The sequence below is a fragment of the Sinohyriopsis cumingii genome, chromosome 5 (genome assembly GCF_028554795.1).
Source record: "Sinohyriopsis cumingii isolate HCF-2022 chromosome 5, ASM2855479v2, whole genome shotgun sequence".
NCBI lineage: Eukaryota > Metazoa > Mollusca > Bivalvia > Unionida > Unionidae > Sinohyriopsis > Sinohyriopsis cumingii.
Window position 1 is genome coordinate 60,024,756 of NC_142965.1, and position 24,315 is coordinate 60,049,070.

Consider the following 24,315-nt stretch of genomic DNA (forward strand, 5'->3'; position numbering starts at 1 on the left):
TCACCTCAAACAAATCCTCAGTTCTGAGTATAAATAAATCACCTCAAACATATCCTCAGTTCTGAGTATAAATAAATCACCTCAAACAAATCCTCAGTTTTGAGTATAAATAAATCACCTCAAACAAATCCTCAGTTCTGAGTATACTTAAATCATTACTCTCTCTCTCTCTCTTAAAAATGTGAATGTTTCCCAATTATTTTCTACCTATCTCTTAATCTGTCTAAATACATATACATGTTTGCATTTCTTCTTCAAACCATATCTGTATTCTAACTCCTTGTAATTAATCCACACAGACACACACACACACACACACATGTGTGTGTGTGTGTGTGTGTGTATTTACATATAGTTTTGGATAACAAAACTTACTGACAGGTATATTTAAGGTAAGAATAGACATTCAAAGGAGACAAAAGTTTCAATAAATATAACGCGATTTTCTTAAGATAAACCATATTTGATGTTATTGTTTTGCTCGTGTTGGGATATTATACTTAGGGCAAGCTCAAATTCAATTTTCCAGGTAGCCTGCTCCAGGCAAATTGACGTATATAAAATATGTGTGTGTGTGTGTGTGTGTGTGTTCCACTGAATATACTTTAAGCAGAGAATTGTCAGCGATCTGGCTGTCAGTACATCTGTGCTATTTAGGTTCGTGTATATTATTCTAATATTGCATCATAATAAGTTTTGTGACGTCACGTCAAATTGATGCTACGTAGTGAGACAAGGCAAAATCCTGTATTTTAAGACATGCAAACACATTTCAGTCATTTCAATATACTTTAAAACACGTTATCAAGTAAAATCAATATTTTTGTCAAGACATACAAATGTAATTTACACAATGATTGATGTAAAAGGGTGCATATTTCAAATTAAAACGAACATGACAAATGATGACTTGGTGAGTAGATGGCTGATGAATGTCACTCATCATTGATCCGTTCAAGAAATGTAATAACTAGTTGTCTATTTTCAGCAGTGAAGAAGAAATGTATCTGGGAAACGAACCAGTAAACCTTAAGTAGAGGAAATACGTATTTTTGGAATCCAGCCTGTTGGAGACAGTTGGGATATGTCTCGAAATTGGTTAAAGGACAGTTTACAACTTAAACTCTTTGTACCTACTACCAGCCATAAATAAGTTTGGAAAAGAGACGAGTATACCATCTTTAGCTTAATTTAGTAACCCCGAAGCTTAGAGGTGACACCAGATGTTGTCACCGGAGGATAGTGCCTCAGGTTGGGGGGGGGGGGGCTTGTTATTACTAATAGATGAGAAAATGACAATACTCTTTCTCCGGCTGAAGCATAGTGGCAAAATGTACGTTGTAAATAGTTCTTGAATGTGTACATTTTCTTTATACGTAGTAGCAAAGTTGCTACTTCAAATGCCACGATGCCAAACCAAGGTTTTTAATAGGGACCGGAAGTCAAACATCTAATTACAGACCGACATTCTCGAGTTACGAAGTATATGAAGAGAAAACCTCCAACAATTACCAGTCATATACTGTTTGGCACGTTACCAATGTTAGTTTATGTTTAATAAATGTTTTCTATTTTTTAAGAGTTGGTTTATTCTACTTAAAAATGGCATAACTATTAAAACATCCAGCATACATACACGAACAGTCCAGCAAACAGACATGAACAGTCCAACATACAGACATGAACAGACCAGCATACAGACAAGTCCAGAATACAGGCATACAGACATGAAAAGTCCAGCATACAGATAAGAACAGATCAACATATATACATGAAAAGTCCAGCATACAGACATGAACAGACCAGCATACAGACATGAACAGTCCAGCAAACAGACATGAACAGACCAGCATACAGACATGAACAGTCCAGCAAACAGACATGAACAGTCCAGCATACAGATATGAAAAGTCCAACATACAGACATGAACAGACCAGCATACAGACATGACAAGTCCAGAATACAGACATACAGATATGAAAAGTCCAGCACACAGATATGAAGAGATCAAAGTTTTAAAGTTAAATTCGATCTCTAACCTAACTTCCAGTGATTGTCATGTAATCCACGCATCAAGAAAACAAAGCTCAGAAAAATAAAGCAAAATTTGAATTAGGTTAATTTCCACATCCATGGTCATACAGTGGTCCCTAAAGCAGCCAAAGCTACTCATTTTCCCAGATAGCCATTGCATTTTATAAAATGTCTCAGTTCGGCTTCCGCTTCTTCCTTCTTTGTTCATTCGGAAAAAAAGTACGTAAAGAAGAGATATGTTGTGATTGCCAATAAAATGTAGATAGCTAATGTAACATTGGCTAAAATTACCAAATTACCTCAATATCATCTTGACCATGGTCACATCACCAAAAAATGATGTTGCTGAGTCGGTGGCATAGTCATCCGTGAGTAGATACAGATGCATACATTCTCCTATAGTGTCACCTGTTCTCAAACAACTCAAGTAAGATGTGGGTCAAACTAGAGCTATGGAAGATCATTTGTAACATGTTGTTCAACCCAGAATAGCTAGGCTATGTAAACGCATCATGGATAATCACCAAGATTACTGACTTGGCCGTCTGGAAGAGGAGAGTGCATGTGGAAAGGCAGATGTGTTCGAAGAGAGCATTGGCGTATAGGCAGTGGGAGGAAGTTTAAGGAAGTAGTTGTTTAAACTCTCCTTCAGTTAGCAACTCAAACCTTTGTATGGCAATCCAATCCACTACAAAGGAGACATACAATCCTATTTTCCAAAATAAATGTGTTGCATGTTTTGTGTATGTATGTATGTATGTATGTATGTATGTATGTATGTATGTATGTATGTATGTATGTATGTATGTATGTATGTGTGTGTGTGTGTGTTTGTGTGTGTATGTATGTATGTATGCATATGTATGAATGTATGTATGTATGTATGTATGTATGTATGTATGTATTTTTTGTATATATATATATATATATATATATATATATATATATATATATATATATATATATATGTTGTTGACAATTTAAATTTCAGACCCTTTTCTCACTTCTTTGTAATGTTATGTTTGTATGTTTATGTAAAGGTACTGGTATTAACACTTCCATTTTTGTTCAATTATGTGGAGATAGATATATCCCCACTAAAGCCAGGGAGCTACATAGACCCAGGGTTAAGAGGTGGGAGCTTAATGGGTCCTTCGGATGTGTAGATACTGACCTTGCTTTGATCAGTGATATCTGTGAGTTATAAATGCTCCTGAGGTAATCGACAATGTTTTGAGTATTGGAACGTAGAAATGTCCGGTGCTTGTATAAGAATTCTACGGACGTTGTATGGCTTCGCATGCCAAAGGCAAATTCGTATTAAAACTGCTTTAATTGTGCATTTATTTATTATTGTGTGTATGCCTATTGACAATTCCGTGTCTTTGAAATATCCTATGTTCTTTCATTTCATAAGAAGTTTATCATAAAATCTCCGAATGAGTTCTTTTGTCCATCTGCACTTCTTTGTAATGTTATGTTTGTATGTTTATGTAAAGGTATGGGTATTAAGACTTCATTTTTGTTCGATTATGTGGAGGTGGATACTTGTGGCACAGATTTATCACCCGCATCCTTAGTAAAATTGTCTTATCACTATATCTATCTGTAATGTAGATATACGTACAAAGATCCTTTAGGTAAAGTGAGCGCTCGGGAGGTTATGACTAACTGATAGACGAAGTGTATTACAATATCCCCGATGTTAAGTTGTGTGGAGAACAAGGTGCATTTAATACAATAGTAGGCTATATCGTGCTTTTATTGTGTCTCGCGGATCTGCGTGACGAAATATATATTCGTGACATAAACGGGTTGCAAGAAAGTGCATGCTAAGCTAAATTCTGCATAAAATGACTGTTGTAGGATTAGTCATGGTTTGTTTTCATCATAAACGTCTAAGAGTAGAAAAACTGAGAACAAGAAGCGGTTGGTTCTGTGTTGGATGTAAAACGAATCAATAAATTTATGAAAAACTTCTTTTCAATTCTCAGGCAAATGCTACCCGTACTTTATTTTGCAATTAGTTTCAGGGCAACATCATTATCTTTGGCTACTGAAATTTTTATTTTATAGAGAATTGAAATGACGTTATTGAATTCGTTTTGCTTAAATAAAATAACAGATTAGGAGCAACATTGGTACGCGAGTAATCTACCAATGGGAAGTCCATGCGTGCCCTTGTTTATCTTTTGAAATCTGTTTTACAGTTCATCGATATATAACACAAAATTTTATTTTACTTTTTAAATGACAGCATTTCGAAACAAATTAATAACTTTTGAAAATTTCTGTACCACTAGGAGTGTCTGACTGACATCCATTTTTATTATTTTCCTCCAGGGCGAAAACAACGACTGGATTTGTCTTGCGGTCAGGTGATTTTCAAGGGCGTAATTTACAATAAATGGAACAGTATTTGATTTGTGTAGGAGCTGATAAATGTCACTGCATCTAGTTTACCTCGCCTATAGGAAAATTAAAAACAAAATTCTCGTAAGCACCGCGACACCATCGCACATGTAAACGCAGTAGTCGTTCAAAGTGATCTAGATTAACTAATAAAGTGAGCCTTAGTCAACCGCGATCAATAAATCTTTCTCTGGATTATATTTCCAAAATGTCAAAGTTCACAGTGTTCATGCCATTCCGACCAGTACTGGTTAATAATCCGGTCTACGAAGTCCTTGATGTTTTGACATTCCTCCATTATAATTTTTCTTTCGGGATACTTCATCGGAACACACACTATCTGGGTCATCAGCCCAAACAAAGAACAATCCACCTGTAAAAAAAACAAAAGTTGATTGACAACTACTTTCAGATATAACTTATTTCATTTTGCAATGTAAATGAAGGAACACACATCGATGAAAAGGGTTATAAAAAATACTGAAGACCCTCGTATTGTGAATCCCATATCTGGTTTTAGACAAACTTTCTCGAAATTAATATTTTGGTACTAGTCGACCTCGATAACATAGCCAAAGGTTACGACTTCAGACGTCAGCAGAGAAAGAGAGGTCACACGTTCGAGGAAGTGAACAATAAATAGGTCCAGTATATTAAATCAATTTATAGTAAAATATATGTCACTCGGTGTGCATGTGGTTTGTTCGACACGTTTTGTATAATTATCTCATGCTAAGTTGATTCTACAACGTATATAGTATGTCGACCCCGAACACTTCATTTCAAGAGGACGGATCATTATTCGAGTTTACGGATGTATCAACTTGTACATGTCTGTTTATTCCTCATTTATCCTGGTACAAATGCATAAAGAACAGGCCACCTAAAGAAAAGTACATATGGTGACTGACATCCATGTGACGCGGTTAAGTTTTGATAATTACTTACCGAAATAAAGAACCAAAATTATTTCAAAAAATGAACAACTGAACATCAAACTACAATTATGTACCCTCGTTTCTAACTACCCTTATCTATCCTGCAGAAAACGTCCCTACTCCATGATAGTCATGGTGCATCATTCATCATTTTGTTATGTTGATGATGCCGGTAAGCACAAACTTAATTTTCGGAGTTTTATTGATTAAAATAGGAAAAGAACGGACGTCAGAAAAATACACATTGATTATTAAAAAAAACGAAACACAATAATGAATACTCACGTTGATAATAAAAACCTTGAATCTAAACGATATATGAAATTACTTCTTTTAACAATATAATGTTTCGTGATTAGTGCGTCACGAATATTTTATTTTCTTCCCGTTCTGTCATTTCTCAATAACAATTTGACAAGTTGACATCTGTTAAATAGATGTGATCACGTTAACCAGGAAGTTTTGAATGATCTACTTTCTTTTCTATGTCGTGCGGAGGTTTCATAACTCGATTCAGAGCCGTCTTTTTTCTTCTTCTATTTACTAATTTTGAATGAGATCACTATATGTGTGTGCAAAAGGTACCGGCCCCGTCGCTCAAGTTCACAGTCAAGGTGAGTCATTAAATGTTCTGTAGTATGAACAATGAAAACATACATACAGGTACTGGTTACAAACATATGTCTCTCCCTTTTACCGCAATATGAAGTGAGGTACGATTTATTTTTGTTTGTTTATTTTGTTTTTTCCAACACGTTTGTCCTCAATCTAAAGATGTATGTTGCTATTTCATTTTCACTGCACAGCTGGCATATTCCAAAGTGGGTTGAACGAATGCGAGGTAATTTTTCTCTTTATCGTTTGCAGGCTCTTTCAAAGTTTTCCTGGCACGTATCCAAATCATGCATTTGCATTGCAGAATATACTGTTGACGTATTTTCAACAACCCAGTTTATTTGTGACGGCGACTCCGGTTAATCAAACACACTTACTAATGTTTGTCCTTTTATTATGTGGTTGATTATGATTGGTCTCTTCATATTCGCTACCCTCAATAAATAACATTTTGGAGGTTTAAACTTATCTGGCAAGATAATGCCTGTACTAGTATGTTAAGGTCGGCGTGTTTCCTTCACATTCATCTATAAATGATATACCAACTATGGCAGGCTTTCATAGGCGAAGAGTAGTATTTCAAAAGCATTTTGTCCCCGGTGTCATTAATTTTTAACAGGAACATCAGTAGCTCCAGCACAGAATCATAGAAAACTCCAAATGTTACATTCTGTTGTGATACGTTATTATATATTTGTCTGCTACAATTTAATGCTGTCAAGATGTTACCCTGTATATCGTGTATTCTTAATTTATTATGTGCTCATTTTTTTCTCCATTCACTTTACATTGCCAGAATCGTGCAATATTTCGTTGTAATGCACTGCTTCATATTACACGACACGTGTCTAAAAATAGTATCGTTTACCTTTTATTGTGTAACAAATAATGTACGCTCATGTAGCAGACGCCTGAACGTTTGATTTATAGATTTGTCTGTCGATGCACAAAGCAAGCCGTTTGATCCATTTAAAAGTACAGATGATAAAACTGACGACATGGATGAGTTAACGGTGTCAAAACATAAATTTTCAACCAAGCAAACGACTAAACGTAATATCCACGATGTCCAGCGATGAGTTCATGATGCACGACGACTTCATGATACACGATGACTTCATGATACACGATGGTTTTTTGATACGCGATGGCTTTATGATATACGATGGCTTCGTGATACATGATGGCTTTATGATACGATGACTTCATGATACACGATGACTTCATGATACACTATGGTTTTTTGATACGCGATGGCTTTATGATACACGATGACTTCATGATACACGATGGCTTCGTGATACATGATGGCTTTGTGATACACAATGGCTTCATGATACAATATGATTTCATGATACACGATGGCTTTATGATACACGATGACTTTATGATACACGATGACTTCATTATATACAATGGCTTCATGATACACGATGGCTTTATGGCAAACGTGAGACACGCGGTATTGAAAATACCATTCTGATAACTGAAACGTTTATTTAGCAGAAATGTTCAGAATGATTCGCAAATCGAATAGTTACATTATGAGCCGTACTCTCACGAGTCTATAAAACAGAATATATATTTTTAAGGCCATAGGTTATCCCATCTCTCTCACATGTCCCATTTTAAATGACAGTCCAGTCCCTAAATTCGAAATATAATGCGTCTGAAGAAGGCGGGTTGTGGTAGGAAAGCAAGAGCCTCTGGGTCAAGAGGTCAAGATGCCCAAGAAGCCTTAAATTACACTGGTGAAATAGGCTATCACACCCAAGCTGCTTGTAATTTTCCCTGTTAATCATTTCAAACAAAATGTTTGGATTTATAGTAAATGTCATATGCATGCCATATATCTGGGGTAACTAAATAATAAAAAAAGAAAGTGACAGTGCATAAAAATATTGTATTACCCATAGAAAACACAATAATTAATCTTGAGTCCTAGTGAAAATGTCAAACAAAAGAATTTCTTATTTTGTCCCATTTATAATTCCAAACCACCAAATACAGAACAAAACATATATGCAGTTTGCTTCAAGGCCTGTACCTATTGCCAAATGTACATCGTACAGAACCAACCCAGCCAATAAATCCAGTCCATCACAACTAGATAAGCAATTTTGGATCGACCGAAAAACCAATCACATTATTCCAGATCAACTGGAAAACTTGTTCTAAGGCACAGTCATTCACAACATGAATCTAAAATTAAATATTTGAGTAGCCCAACTGAGATTTCATTTTTAAATGGATGCATGAGCGCGCAGTACGTTACCAAATGGGCGATCTATGAACGCATGAATACTATTTCTTTGTATTTTAAAATACCCTTGTGTATTTAATTTGGAATCTAGCAGAAATTCGATTATTTTGTTTCTTGTAGTGAGTTTTTTTATTAGTCCGCCTTAGTTAGAAAGCGTATAATAAAAAAGTTACTACAGATGTATTGGAAAATATTAACACATTATGTCGGAGCTATACTGTCCATCAAACGTCGTGCAACATATCTTAGAAAAAAATCGTTCATATTTTCCCATACAAATGTAATAGCCTATAATTCGCCAGTCGTCTCTGTGTTGATGCACTGTCGAAGGTTTTACGAAAATCTAGGATCATGAGGTCTGTCATCATCATCATTTAAATTATAGAGGTTTTCGCCCATACGGGCATGTACGTCTGGTTAATGTCCATCAGCGGACTATTTAATTGATCCCGGGGGAAGGGATTAGAACCTCATCCCCCAGGCATTACTGTGCATAAAAGGCACTATTTAAATGAACCGTTAGGTCTTGGATCAATATGACTGGCTTCATAGACCCTAGCGACCTGAATGTAAGGCTATACTCGAGTGGGGATAGAACCAGCACACACTCGAGTTAAAGGTAGCAATTCAGTTTGCATTAGCTGCGCTAGGTGTCAACCAAACAGCATGTGACGCCAGTAGCGATTGGTCACCACTGTGACGTCATATCGGGACACCTAGGTTTTTGTCCCATGTGGAGGGTTAATTAATTGTTCATGAAGAGAGGAAACAGTGCCTCTCCCTTCATGTATTTTATATGTGCTATGCACGTTCATTAATTTAACGTCCGGCGGTGGCGAGGAGGAAGGTTCGGTCAGGGAGGAGCCTGCTCACTAGGAAGGCACCTTGGTTCATCCAGGGTATACATTTTTTTGACTCTTTTGCCAAAAGGTTAATGAATTGTCGTCTTTACGGATTTTTGGAGATATATTCTGTGCCGTTTCTTAAAAATAAAGATAGTACCGCACCAGTGACCGCTTAGTGCTAGTCTGTAGGGTATTTGAACTTTATCTATTGAGTCTGATTTGGGGGGTTTGTTTCTTGGTTGAGTTCACCCGTTTTTGAATAGTTATTTAAACTTTCCAAGGTTAATGATGCGTCTACTTTGTGCAGCTGGGCCTGATGGTCCTTGGGGTTTGGATCATCCCATATATTCTTAAGTTTAGGGTCCTAACTAGTTTCGATAGGTATTTGGTTGTCGCATTGTGCAGTCGGGCCTGATGGTCCTTGGGGTTCGGACCACCTTATAGGTATTAATTTTGGGGTTACAGTAAGTTTTCCTATCTTAATAGACTTTGCCGCCTTGTGCAGCGAGGCCTGATGGTCTTGGGCATTTTAGACCACCTTATATACTCTAGTTTATCGGGTTTTATCTAGGTGTTCTAATTGTTTTTAGTGCCTCGAAGAGAGGCTGTGCCTTAGTGCAGTTGCGTTTGTTGTGCTACATATAATCTGCGGTCACCTTGCGGTAGGAAAAGATGTTAGTGTCCTTAATTTCACGTTGTAGGACTGTGGTGCCCTAGAAAAATAAATAATTAATTTTTTTTAAAGAAAAAATACAAGAAAAGAAAATATTTTCTTAAAAATTTAGATTCAGGGTTATTGCAGTTTATTTGTTTCTATATGTGTGGGTTTAGGGTTGGGCTAAGTACTTGCTAATCTATCTTTATATATGATATATTTTCCTAGTTTTTTGGATGAGGCTATTAGTAAGTTGTTATTTTATTTTCAGGCTAAGTCTGTTTGATTAAGACATATATCTTTGCCGAATACTCGGGTCGCTAAGACATGTCAAAGACATCTGATCTTATTTATTCCCTAATTTTAAGTTTATTAGACTGTCTAATAGTTATGATAATTGTTCCTTTTTTGTTTTATTTATGTGATGTTACTTTATTTTCAGGCTAAATCTATTTTCATAAGACAGATATCTTTGCCGAATACAAGGTCGCTAAAACTTGTCAAAGACATCTGTTCTTTTTTATTCCCTAATTTTAAGTTTGTTAGCCTGTCTACTAGTTTTGGTAGGTTTGGACTTATTTTGTTTTGATTATTATCCTAGCTTGTGGATAGAGTTATTTATGTGATGTTATTTTCAGGTGAAATCTATTTTGATAAGACAGATATCTTTGCCGAATACTCGGGTCGCTAAGACATGTAAAAGACACTGGTATTGTTGTTCCTTACATTTAGTTTGTTAGCCTGTCCCCTAGTTGTAATTAATTGAATGGTATTTATTTATTGTTTAGCGGGTCATGCATTTTTGTTTAAATCCCCCTTTTTCCCCAATGTCGGTGAGGAAGTTAATAATATTGTTGTAAGTTATGTCCTTATTTAAGTTTTGTTCTTTGAGGAAATCTGGATAGGTCGGTGGGGACCCTATTTTATGTTGTTTAGTCCTAAACCTAGTTCGTTGGGTTCCTTACTTGTGACAGTTGTTAAAAACATGTTCTAAATCTTCTTGGAGTGGACAGTGCAAAGGATATTTGCCATTTGAATTTATGTTGATTGTCAATTATTTCCCAAAGCTGCTGGCTAATTTAGATTTGCTTATTAGTATCCTATTGATAAGTTTTTGATCCTGACTTCTAACGAGTTGTGGTGGGTTGGTATGTCTTGCGACCTTATTTAGTATGGAGTATAGCTTGCGTCCCTTTTTGCTGCTATCCCATTGTTCTTGCCACATATTGTCGATTTTAATTCTGATGATGCTATACAATTCTTGGACACTGTAGTACAATGCTATGGAGTCAGGTTCATGGAGATAGTGTTTAGCTACTTGGTCTGCTTTATCGTTACCTGCTAGTCCGATATGGGAGGGCACCCACATGAACTCTGTTATATGTTTGTTATTTAGCAGATGTTTAATTAAGTGGTTGGTTTCCTTCAGGAAGTTGCTTCTTGTGATAACGTGGTTTGATTTAATCGAGTTGATGACGCCAAGGGAGTCGTTAATGATAACTGCTTGTCTAGTGTTTGTTAGTTGGATCAATTTTAGAGCTTCAATAATGGCCCATAATTTGGCTGTTGTAAATGGAGCAGCTGTCGGGTAATCTAGCTCCAAATTCTGTGTTGGTTTCAGGGATTACTATTGCCGCAGCAGTTTTGTATGGGTTTGTAATTTTTGAGCCATCGGTGTATATCTTGGTGTACCCTATGTATTTTTCTTCTAGCTAGGCTAATATTTTTGTCTCTATATCATGTACCTGTTGCCATAAGTAAGGGCTATTGTGTTACAATTAGGGTTACCTCCCGTCCATGGTGTTGAGTCGGGGTAACTGCATTGTTCAGCTTGTAGAGTGGGTAGGATAGGATAAGATCTTTAGTTAGTTCATGAATTTGTTTGCACCGGGTGGTCGTGGTTTCAGTTTTTAATAAAAGGGATATTACTTTGTTGGATGATTTTCGTGGTGGGATGGCTTGTTTTGTGGATCGAAACTAATGCGGCATATCTTAATATGCTTTCGTTTCTTCTTAGTTGCAGTGTAGTTCTCCTGTCAGTATTTGGAGCTCTTCTAGGGAGGTTGAGTTTAGTACTCCGGTGCAAATGATTAGTGCCTTATGTTGTCTGAATTCTAGATTACTAAGTGATGTTTGGTTAGCTGATGCATAGACTTGGCATCCGTAATCTATTTTTGCTCTATGTTAGGTTTTCGTCAAGGAACATTCCCAGGAATTTGGTTATTTTGACAAATTGTATTATTTTCCCTTGTATGTGAAGTTTAGGGTATTCTATGGTATTTCTATTGTGTGGCGAGAACATAATGGCTTCTGTTTTAGTGTTGGATATTTTAAAACCCCATTTATCTGCCCACCAACCTATTTGGTTAAGACTATCTTGTATTTGCTCTATTACTGTTTTTCTGTTTTGCTGTTTGGATTGCCTGCTTTCCAAACCCCACTATCGTCAGCAAATTGGGATAGATCTACCTTATTTTTTGTTAATTATAGTGTCAAGGTAGTTTACCATGATGTTGAATAAAGTGCGCCTAAGCACGCTACCTTGTGGCCTACCGTTTTCTAGGTTTTATATATATCTGTATATTGACCCCCTACTTTTGTCAATATCTTCCGATCTGTTAGGAAGTCTGCTATCCTGTTATCTATGCGGCATGTTATTTAGTATAGATTAAGTTTCGCAATAAGGCCTTTTGTCCAGACCTAATCGAATGCTTTTTCTAGATCGAAAAATACTGCGATTAGATGTTTATTGCATTTGCGTTTTGCATTTAATGCTAACTTCATGTTTGCTTCGAGTCTAAACAATTGGTCCAGTGTGGATCTTGTGTTGCGAAAGTCGCTTTGTGTTTCTGCAATGTAGTTGTTGATTTCTAGATGTTATTTTAGTCTGTCATTAATCATGGTTTCCATTATTTTGCATATGTTATCAGTTAGAGATATGCATTGATGTCATTTGGGTTTTGGCCAGGTTTAGGTATTGGAATGACGATAGCTTTTTTCCAACTTTTAAGTAGTTGGCCCTTCCGCCAGCTATTATTAAGTAGATCTAGTATGATTTCGGTTATGTTTTCCGGGATGTCTTTGGATATTTCATAGCCATGTTGGTGTTTTCCGGGTGAGGTTGCCTTTTCTTAGCAAGTGCAGCTATCCATTCTGCTATTGTGAAGTCCTCATTTAATTTAGATTCTTTGGATCCTAGGTCGGAGAAGACGTTTGGATACTTTTGTTCTACATTTTGGCGGCGCTCATGGAATTTTTGGGTATGGTTGTAGTTGCTGATCATGCTTGCAAAGTGTGATGCCAATCAGTTTGTTTTTTCTTTGTTAGTTAGATTTCAAGTCAATTTGGGAGTTGGTTGCTTGCTTTTCTCCTTTATTGTTTTTATCTTGTCCCATACCTGTTATGCGTTGGTTTTGAAGTTTATGTAAGAGCAGAAGGCTTGCCAGGATTTTGCATTTTGGATTATTGTTTTCATTTTTTTCCCCCTATTTTTGTAAATCCTAAAGTCATTGGAGTTCCCTGTGTGTTTAAATCGATTAAGGACCTTTTTTAAAAAGTTTTTGAGCTACTTTACATTCTTGGTTCCACCATGGGACAGTTGGTTTAAGTTGTTGTCCTCCTGTTCTGGGTATACTTATTTTAGCTGCCTCAGTTAGGGCGTTCATTACATTTAGATTGTATTGATCGATGTTATCATTATAAAGATCTGCTAGAGTTATTGTAGAGAGGGCGATTTTAAATTTATCCCAATCGGCTTTGTCACACCTCCACCTTGGTATGTTGTTAGTTGGGTATGTTTGTGTCATTATATTGAGGGTGAGTAGGATAGGGAAGTGGTCGCTTCCAAGGGTACTGCTTTGATCAACTTCCCAATCAGAGATTTGGGCCATTTTAGGAGTGACTATGGTGAGGTCGATTGCTGATGGTGCACCTTTGATGGGGTTTAATCTTGTTCCTGCTCCATCGTTAAGGATAACTAGATTTGATTCGGTTGTCCGTTTTTCAAGTAGTTTTCCCCTTAGGTTTTGCCTTATTCCTCCCCATCTTACGTTATGGGCGTTAAAATCTTCGCATATAATAAGATTTTCCTCTTTGTCAATGGTCATTTTCGTATAGTGAGTGATTGCTATTGGATTATCTCCCCCTGGGTCATATACGTTTAGCAGTTTTATAGTATGCTGGCCAGTGTTAATCATGATGGTTTGAATTTCTATTTGTTCAGGTGCGTCTTGATTTTGATCTGGGGTAATTTCTGAGGTGTTTGGAAGGGAGTCAGTAATATAAGTTGCTAGTCCCCCTTTTAATTTACCGTTTGTTCTATTTTTAGTATATACAGTTGAGTATCCTGGAATTTTGTGGGTGGTCTTAGAGGCCTGAGTTAGATGGGTTTCTTGTAAGCAGATAATGTCAGGTTTAGGTTTGTCAGAGTTTATTTTTGGGATTAGCTCGGGGATATTCTTAATGATCCCGCGGCAGTTCCACTGCCACAGTGTCAAGCATTAACGTTGAGTGGGATACATATTGATTATTAATATTTACTATTGTTATGATATTGGTATGGTTTACTATGATCTCGAGTTTCGGTTGGGAAAGAATTTGTTTATTAATTTGGTTAGCACTTGATGAGTCATGTCGATTAGGACATGATCATTCTTTGTATTTTGAACAATGCTATTAGCAAATTCACTAATGAACCGGAGGACAACATTTGTAGAGTACCTATTTGATTTGGTGGCTTGATTATTCCTTTCCTCTGGTGTGCTAGTGGATTTGGATAATTGGTTTATTTGATATCTGGGTGCCTGGTTATTAGTATAATGCCTACTAAAAGCTATTGTGGAGGGGGGTGTTTGGTTTGAGTGGTGCTGTTTTTGCTTATGTTAGTTTGTCCTGGTTTCTTTATTCTCATTTTGGCTATGTTTTATTTATTTTTTCTTTTTTTTTTTCTTTTTTTTTTTTGTGGGGGGGATCTGTTTTTTTTTTTAATTGGTGGCAATAATCAGTTCTGAATTTGTGGTTTTGTTGGGGGGGGGGAGAGGATTGGGGTTTTTGGATTCTGAATGTTATTTAGTCTTGTTTCTTTATCTGATGTGTGGTTCGAATCCATATGTTGTACTATAGCAAATTCACGAGCAGTTAGGGGGCATTCATATGATTTAGGGTGGTGAGGTCCTTTACAGTTAGCGCATTTAATTTTCATTAAGGTTTATAGCTGTGCCTTAAGTGTTAGTGAATAGTGGAGACCCAGTGATTGCTTTTCTCGAAAAATAATATTGGCAAACTTCTCGTCTCGGCGAGTCGTTCCTCTCGCTTGCCACAATGTACGAGTCAAAAGATTTTGTTTTGTTCCAGATGTTCCATAACTTGCTCATTGATTGCATTTACCATCATCTTTCTCGGTATTAACGTGAGAGTGGCCGGTTGTAGTTAACAGGTGGGTTATAACCGCCCTTATTGATACTGATGTGATGTGTGTTGTGAGCAAGTCTCCGTCCTCTTTATCAGTCAGGAAAATAATTGTTTCTATCCCAATAGTAACGCATAATTATCTTCATTAAAATGTAACTTGCATTTAGCCCAAAGACAATGATTCTTAAATTTAATTAAATTTTTTGTAAAAAATAGTTCTTCAATCCATGCCTCCCTTCTCAGTATTAATTTATCCTGTGGAAGATTTTGTGAGAAAAACAAAACTTCAGAGGAAATGAGTGATTAATGGACCTAACAATAACTCCAGAGAGGTCAACTACATGTCAGAAAAGGCTTTTATTTTAGTTTCGAAAAATAGTTGTATTAACATTGATTGGCAACACTCTAATGATACATTTGTCGACAATGTTTTGTGTATCATAAAAATGTCTATGGAAATCACAAGCTAGCATCAATATGTCGCTTTTTCTCTTCATTGTGAATATCAAGCTGAATTCGTCAGAAAGGTCGTGAAGCAATATGTAGGATTTTATAGCAAGCAATTACTGAATCCAATGAAACGTATTTATCAGGCCTAGTAGCAGCAACGCTTACTTATAGCCGTACGTTAGGATCAGATTTATGAAAAATATATCACCTTCAATTTCTTGCAAAAGATAATGAAAATTTTTCAGTACTTGATAATGTAAATAAGTTCACTTTTTATCTTCCTCTCTCTAGCCTTTCCGTACAGTAATTATTGTAACCAAAGCAATACCATTATGATAAAAAATACATGCACGGACTTACTAGAGTTGGATTATCTCCCATGAGGAACTTCTTATTTGCAAGAAAAGCCGAAATAGCCCTTATGTCATCACATCCTATTTTATGGACCTCCTCTGAAGAATGGCGACCTATTCCATGTTTCTGTGCCCTGTCTCTGACCTGAGAAAGAGCAGTTCATTTTGTAAAGAGGAATGAACCTTTGAAGGAATGACGACACAATTCGGTGTGTTTTATAATCACTACAATGTTCGTGGAAAACATGCAAAAGAAATAAAGAAAAATCGTGATATATGGCGTCAAAAAGCTAAGAATGAGCCTTACAGCTGTTGTATTAAAATGAATCAACAAGTGTACTAAAATAGCAATAACAAACCCTAAATAAAAACAATGTAAAACACATCGCAGAAGAAATCTTATATTGTATCAAATATTTGATAATACCAAACGAAGATGTATGATGGCGTTATAATTTCTAAACGTCGACAGTGTACTAACTTTAGTTACGGATCTGTGGTTGATTTTTATAAAAATTATTTTCTAGATTATACCTCTGATATCCTTCTGGTATTGCTTCGTTTGTATGAATGAATTTACAGGTTTGCACGTGCACAATGTTCCCTAAGCTATGAGCCGTAAGGAGGAGGAGTTGGAGAAAAAGGGTGATAAACTTGCTAAAAATAAAGATACACACTCGATAGCCATATATCATATGTTTCCTTTAGCAAACAAAACAAGAGAACAAGTCAGAGAAGCCAAAAGGTTTGCACATGATTTGCGTATATTTTCTATAGCTGACACAATGGTGGAATCAGATATGCATGAAAATTAGTATATGCCTACAATACTAGTCTCAAAGAGAGAGAGAGAGAGAGAGACTTGCCGAAACTTGGAGCTTTTTCTGCAAAGCGGCCTTGACATCTGCAGAAGCTTTAGGCATAAAATATTGCGCATACTCTTCTGGCTGTTCCACGTAACGATAGATGAAAATTGGCCTGTGGAAAGAAGGCTGATGTTTTTAGATATTACATATTGACACATTTAAATCTATTCTACTGCACTGTTTCATATGAACAAGGATCTCCACATAAGGAATGCCTTTGAGAAACAGTGTCTGGTATTCCCTATATCACTTAATGCATTTTTAGAAGCTTTTCATCAATTTTTTATCCATTCCTCAAAATTTTTTGTATACAGCTTCTCTTATTGTTACATAATCCAATAATTGTTTCAAAGCTTTTATCTAAATCCACTTGAAGTCTTTCTGGAAAATAATGGGAGATAACGCAAGTGCCGCAGGTATCATCAGAATGTACAATGAAACTTGCCTAAAACAGACACTCAAGGAATCAAAACATATCGTCCTTTATGCAGAGGGATACATTTATACAGCTTCAATATATAGCTATTTTGAATTACTATAAATCTTGTCCTTTAAATGTAGGTTTATTATATGAAAATTTTGCTTTATTTTGTACGTACAAGTGATGCATGTATACTCGATAATTATGTGTTTGATGGAAATACAAGAAGATTTATAACTCTTTGTTTTACTCTTCACTATGAATGAAATCGCACCATAGTATTATTTACCATTCGTGTAGGAAACAACGAACTGAACACACGTAAACATATAATAACAACAACGATACCAGGAGCAACAGCAGGAACAACGGTCTGAATTTGTTTTCGAGTCAAATATAGAGCTAGTTACGGCCAGCAATCATGCACCTCGGCATTTACCTACAGTAAGATAATACGTACCACGATTGCATCTTTACTTCGATTCTCATGTCAGTTGCACGAAGTTCAGTATCAAATGAGTAGCTGTATTATAAATACACAGGTTTTTAACTTCAATTATACTTGACTTTTTACACGCATAACTGTCAAACTTTTAATATTTTTGTTTCCATCACACTTGAGTGATTGTGTTTATAACCTGTATAAACTGTTCTCTAGTGCAATTTGAAATACTGCACTGCTATCGTATACATATTTATAGCCAAGCATTGTATCGTTTTCGTTATATACTTCCAAATTGTCTGTATCTAAAACAACAACAACAACAAAAATGCAAACTTAACATAAATAACACACCATAAAATCATAAGCATTATCACGTGTTAGAGGAGAAAGAATACATTACCATGTATCACCTGAAACATAATAATGGCGGTTAAAATTCAATAACAGATATAAAATATATCACTGGATTCACGTGACCAACAGGCAGCGAACATTACACAAAGGTGAGCTGCATTATAAACTTAAATCTGGGTCTAGTCCTACATGTAAGACCTCGACGCTGATATTTGTTTTGGGCGTCTAGGTCTTAATAACCAAATAACGGCGCTGTGTAGCGTGTTCCGATGTCATTTAACATCGGAACAGCAAGTCAAATTTTCACACTTGGCAACCCATATCGGCGCTTTTCTACAAATTAAAGTTATAATGTTTTAGTCAGACTTTACAACCTCTAATGTCTTTTTCATACTAAATTCAAATTCCCACACAAGTAAATGGACATGTTTACAAGTTTCGTTAGCCTACATTTTAGTTGGCTGGAATGCGATGGAAGCCGGGAAATGCCAAAAATATCGGGTTAAGTTGAAGTATACTTCTTTAACGAAACGAACACAAATATATTAATATTGGATAAAGTGTTTAGAGAGCTTCGTTCCTTTTTGCCTACATTTCAGTTGGCTGGAATGAGATGGAAGGCCGGGAACACAGAAATCGGTTAAAAGGATGATAAGAATCTTGAACGAAACGAAGCTATCTAAAACACGCTACACAGTGCCGTTAATTAGGCAGAAGACTTACACGCCCAAAATATAAATATCAGCGTCGAGGTCTTACATGTAGTACTAATCTGGGTCGTGCTTTTACAATGATGGAATACCATTCGGACGACGATGGTAGTGATCGTTTAACTTCATTATTCGGACCAAAATCGTACACAAGAATATCCTCAATTCGACAGAAGCGAGATGGCAGTATATCCCTTAAAATAGGACGGAGTACAGGGGTACCAGTTTTGTTCCTCTTCTATAGATGTCGCTTCCAAAGAAGAACCTGTTCCTGACTGACTAATTACTGGTTGAAATAGATACAATTTTACTTAGTGGCATAACATTCATTGCGTGCTTCCAAGCTAACAGGTGGCGAATGCGACTGAACCAAATTTGATTCGGTATTTATTTTTTAAAAACAAGTTTGTGTGTGTGATTTGGATTTTTAATGTAGCTTTAATAATTGGTCAGTCACATCGCTACGATGTCTGCGGTGTGACCGTTTATAGTGATGTCTAGCACTTGGGCAATCATGCCGCAGACATGTAGCAAGATATCCCACCCAGTCACCTTATCCTGACACCAGGCCGACCAGTCTTAACACTAACCTCTTAATGCTGAGTTTCTAGCGAGGCAGCTGTTACTTGCAACAACAGTAAATGCGTTCTTTTATGAACCATTTCGGTTTTAGTATCTGCCTGAACCAAAACTGTATGACTTCAAAACATTTTTTATTTAATTGATATTAAAAGCGTTACATCTTACTTTTTGACCTATATTTTGGATGAATATTTTAATTGTAAATTTAAAAAGTTTAATTAAGTTATATACTCAGCTTCGGGCCTTTCATGAAAGAAAGGCCTGATTGACCTGAAAGAAGACATTTCTTTTCCTTCATAGTGTGGGGCCCCGAGTGGCCGAGTGGTCTAAAGCGCTCTCCGTTACGGATCACTGCCATCTCACCTCTGTCTGCGTGGGTTCGAGTCTCGGATTCGGCTAATGTGGATATGTGAGAAAGCTTGCCAGTAGCTTCTCGTGGGTCGGTGGTTCTTTCCGGGCTTTTCTTGGTTCTTCCTCCACCATTAATACTGGCCGCCATGTATAGCCTATCGTGTGCTGAAAAATGGCGTTAAACCATACAACAACAACAACAACCTTCATAGTGTATTAGTGCACTTTGCACACGTGAAATAAATTCAAAGCAAACATGAAGAACGCTTTTTAAAAATTTTCTTTGGGCTCCATCGAACATTTAAGTTTCAAAAAAGCATAGATAAATACAATATCACCCCATTTCGTGCATTACAAGAAATATGAGTGTTGTTTTGGTTAGGTTGGGGTGCTCCCAATAGTTTATTTAAATTATTATAGAAGTCCCACCCAGGCTCGACTTTGATTGCAAGTTAAATGAGTGAAAGATAGATGTAAAGCTCCGAGGCCCCAGTCAGCAATGCCGACGATTAATAGATTGAATATACAAAAAAGTGAAATTCAACGAATAACAATTTAATAACAATTCAATAGTCAAATGATTCAAATTTGACAATTATTCTCCTTCACATCGACCATGTAATAGCCTATTGCATCACTTGATTAGTAGTGTGAGATAGATTTCCACCTGTCCTTGTATTCTACTCATCTGTGGTTTTCTTCTCTCTCCTATTTCTCCCAATTTCTTCTCCTCTTCCTCCCCGACTTTCTCCAAGTTCCTTCTTCTCCTCCTTGACTTCTTTATACTCCTTCTCCTCCTCCTCCACGTTCTCCTCCAGGTTCCTTTTCCTCCTCCTCCGCCTTCTCTCCACCGACTAGACTTCCGTCTACTTCGACTGTTTCAGCTACTTTCACTTCCGTCTCCAACTCTTGAGGACTCGGGACTCAATCGAACCCAAAGGTCTATGTCCTCTAGAAAGCTTCCTGTGAAAACACAAGGACGGTACAATATTTTCTTTACCTCTTTCATCTCACACTACACACAGCCTATCATCAGATAACGGCCATTAAATTTCGTCGGCCACGTATTCATTCACATCGAAATACTCATACGTTCTTGTACGGTAAAACAACGTCGTAATAAAAGCACGGTATCAATTACTTCTCATACATACAGCAATAAATTGCGTCACATCAGTACATAGTCCTAATCCCATTATACTAAACAATATTACAGCAATCAGACGCATTTCTTTACATTACAACTCATACAAAGTACACAAATATTCAAATATCCATGCTCTGATATATCCATATGTCCATAGTAACTAATCTTACATACTTAAACAATTCAAGCATGTGTAAATTCTAACATAATGCATTAATAAATGTACTGGTTTACTACGAAGTAACCTAATAGCGACTTACAAAATTAATTCTGACCACAAGCTAACAATCTACATAAATCTCTATGTAAAACTCAAGCCCATTTCTCATATACACACGTAAATGGAATACTGCAAAGGTAATTCTACATAGTAAACGATGCTTTTAATTAAGTATACATACTGCAAATAATTACAATTACGATGCCGTAATATTCTGCAAAAAAATCAAGCAAATATTTCACTGACCTTTTCGATGCCTTGTCTTTCCTTAGAATTTGTTTCTAAGTTTTACCGCCAAATTACGAGTGGCTTTCTCGGAGTAATCCTATTGGGTCAGAAACCTTCCCAGGAGAACTACTGACATTTTGCTTGCGATTTAAGAAGTTATAATTCGGATCTAAATTGTAATCACAAACTCTGTCTTAATTCCGATTGGATATCGCTGTGAACCGATCCAATCAAACTTAGCGGACAATGTCCTTCTCGCTCTCTGTCCACGTGGGGACGGATGACAACACGCCACATTCACCCTGCGGGTTTCCTCTGATCTCTGAATAAACCTTTAACACGTAGGTTTTATACGGCGAGCCTTTGTCTAGTTGGCACGATCAGTCGCCTGTGTCGATTCAAGATTCCGCTCTCTGGCGGGTTGCTGTAACCTTGCGTAATTAACTCTAGCCCGCAGCAATGTTTAGATATCATACACATGGCCGCGGCAACTATACATGTCTTAATACATGGGTTTAGCAAACGTCACACCCAATATAATAAAGTGATTCATATATATGCTTAAAAATATACCTGTAATACTTAAAATAGTCAGCAGGTTTAAACATTTCGCCTATCTGTCTTCAGAACACATTTGTTTATCAATACTTATCAGTTATCACACGGCAAATCATTTATTTATCGGTGATTATTAAGTATCACAGGGTAAATACTGAAACTACGATTTTCACTCACCATGTCGTATTTTCCTCAATCATTTTGAGGAAGGCTCTAGCTACTGCTTTGTCAGCAATGGACAATCCCGGAGAGGGGTCAACGTGGAAATATTCAGAAAGATACTCAATGATGAAATTAGAGTCAGGTATCTCCTTCTCATTGAAGAAAATGAACGGGCTCTGACCCTTGCTGCTCATTCCATCGTAATCTATAACCTGTAAGAAAATAAAAGTTATATATATATATATATATATATATATATATATATCACTGGGACACAATTAGCTTTCATAAATAGTCATTTCATGCGCCACAAAATTTGACAATAGGATACAGGTTTTGAAGTCAAGGTGAATGAATGTTCTCAGATAAATTGAAAGAAAATACATCCAACGTTACCGTAAAAATACATATTAATTTAATGTGTCTCGATACTTAGCCGCTGGGAGTACACACAAAACGTGCGAAAGAAATAAACTGACGAAATTTCGATTGTCACTGTCTCCGCCCGCCGTAATACTATGCCATATGATCGAAATTAGTAATGTAGCAAACAATACACTCGAATCATATTCACGTTGTTTTTTCTTTCAAATCGAAAAGACAGTGGGTATTCTGATTAACTGCGTTGTGAGATTCACGCTTTGACAGTGTCGTTAGGTTCAGTCTTTGACAGTGTCGTTAGAGTCAGTCTTTGACAGTGTCGTTAGATTTACTCTTTGACAATGTCGTTATATTCAGTCTTTGATAGTGTCGTTAGAGTCAGTCTTTGACAGTGTCGTTAGATTCAGTCTTTGACAGTGTCGTTAGAGTCAGTCTTTGATAGTGTCGTTAGAATCAGTCTTTGATTGTCGTTAGAGTCAGTCATTAATAGTGTCGTTAGAGTCAGTCTTTGACAGTGTTGTTAGAGTCAGTCTTTGACAGTGTTGTTAGAGTCAGTCTTTGACAGTGTTGTTAGATTCAGTCTTTGACAGTGTTGTTAGAGTCAGTCTTTGACAGTGTTGTTAGAGTCAGTCTTTGATTGTCGTTAGATTCAGTCTTTGACAGTGTCGTTAGAGTCAGTCTTTGATAGTGTCGTTAGAATCAGTCTTTGATTGTCGTTAGAGTCAGTCATTAATGGTGTCGTTAGAGTCAGTCTTTGACAGTGCCGTTAGATTCAGTCTTTGACAGTGTTATTAGAGTCAGTTTTTGACAGTGTCGTTAGATTCAGTCTTTGACAGTGTCGTTAGAGTCAGTCTTTGACAGTGTCGTTGGATTCATTCTTGACCACATCTGCTCACATGATAGCAAGATGCGGTGAACAGTCGTTCGAGCAAAGTAATGACTGAGTTTTGAGGTGTAACATTAAAGCACATACGGTAATGCTGTAGCAATATTTCTGGGATCAATACAACGTCAACTGTAGAATCATCTCAGATGTCTTCTTTTCTTAGGAAAAATTTCCAGCACGGTTTAACCCTCCAAAATTGACATTGCTAAAACAAAATAGAAAATAGCCAACGGAATCACGGCCAGACAAAACAAAGATATTTGCACATCCGTCTCTGTCCGCTTGCAACCTCAGTGTCTGGCGAGAGATCGTTGTAATAATAATTTCATAATTAAGATGGCATTACCCGACATGTACCTTAAACGGTATTTTGTTTATGCGCAGCCATAACTCAAGTTTAATGGCGAATGGTGAAATGTTAACCACCGACTTGGCAAATGACCTTGGAAACACATGCAAATACACTGTATCATTTGTCCAGTCCTCATTCCATTCCGCCTTTGGAGCGAATTGCGCCATTGCCTATTATATACGCTGTGTTAACACAAATCCAGTGATCAAATCGCTGTGGCCATATCCAATATAACATATACATGTACACGTATCAGCTGTCTATGCATGAGTAAAAGTTCATGCTAAGTAGGACAAGACGCGATATACCTATGTGGATAATAGCCTCTCTCAACCAAGACTTGTGTTCTTAAGGTCGATGCCATCCTTGGTAAATAAGTCGAATAACAGTGTCACTATTAAGTTTGTCACTATTAAGTTTGTTTGCACCTTTAAAGCCCTACTTGCTGTATCATGCCGATGGACGCATCGAAGCAGACAACCCAGGCTGGCCTTGGCGGGCAATATAAGTTACCACGGCTCTAGACAGTATTGGGTCTGCTTGGTTGTTGTTGTTGTTGTTGTAGGGTTTAACGCCATTTTTCAGCACAAGATAGGCCATATATGGCGGCCAGTATAACTGGTGGAGGAAGAACCCTGGAAAACCCAGGAAAGAACCACCGACCCACGAGAAGCTAC

The 24,315-nt window shown here is 36.8% G+C and overlaps 1 protein-coding gene across 1 annotated transcript; it reads right to left on the reverse strand.

Moving 5' to 3' along the window:
* Positions 1-4,012: 4,012 nt before the first annotated feature.
* On the reverse strand, positions 4,013-23,927 carry LOC149799260 (failed axon connections-like). Its single transcript, XM_089958567.1, has 5 exons — positions 23,644-23,927; positions 22,035-22,231; positions 16,842-16,953; positions 15,983-16,120; positions 4,013-4,820 (listed from the first exon to the last, which is right to left on the reverse strand). The coding sequence occupies exons 1-5, from the start codon at positions 23,803-23,805 to the stop codon at positions 4,659-4,661; spliced, it is 771 nt and encodes a 256-aa protein (XP_089814693.1). The 5' UTR covers positions 23,806-23,927; the 3' UTR covers positions 4,013-4,658.
* Between the last annotated feature and the right edge of the window lie 388 nt (positions 23,928-24,315).

Bases quoted from the DNA above. Each gene is read 5' to 3' on its own strand.
- LOC149799260 (XM_089958567.1), bottom strand. From the start codon at position 23,805: ATGGCGCAATTCGCTCCAAAGGCGGAATGGAATGAGGACTGGACAAAT. The intron at 22,232-23,643 runs GTACATGTCGGG...ATTTTCTTACAG, and splicing joins TAAACAAAATACCGTTTAAG to GTTATAGATTACGATGGAAT. The intron at 16,954-22,034 runs GTGAGTGAAAAT...TTCTTTCCACAG, and splicing joins ATTGAGGAAAATACGACATG to GCCAATTTTCATCTATCGTT.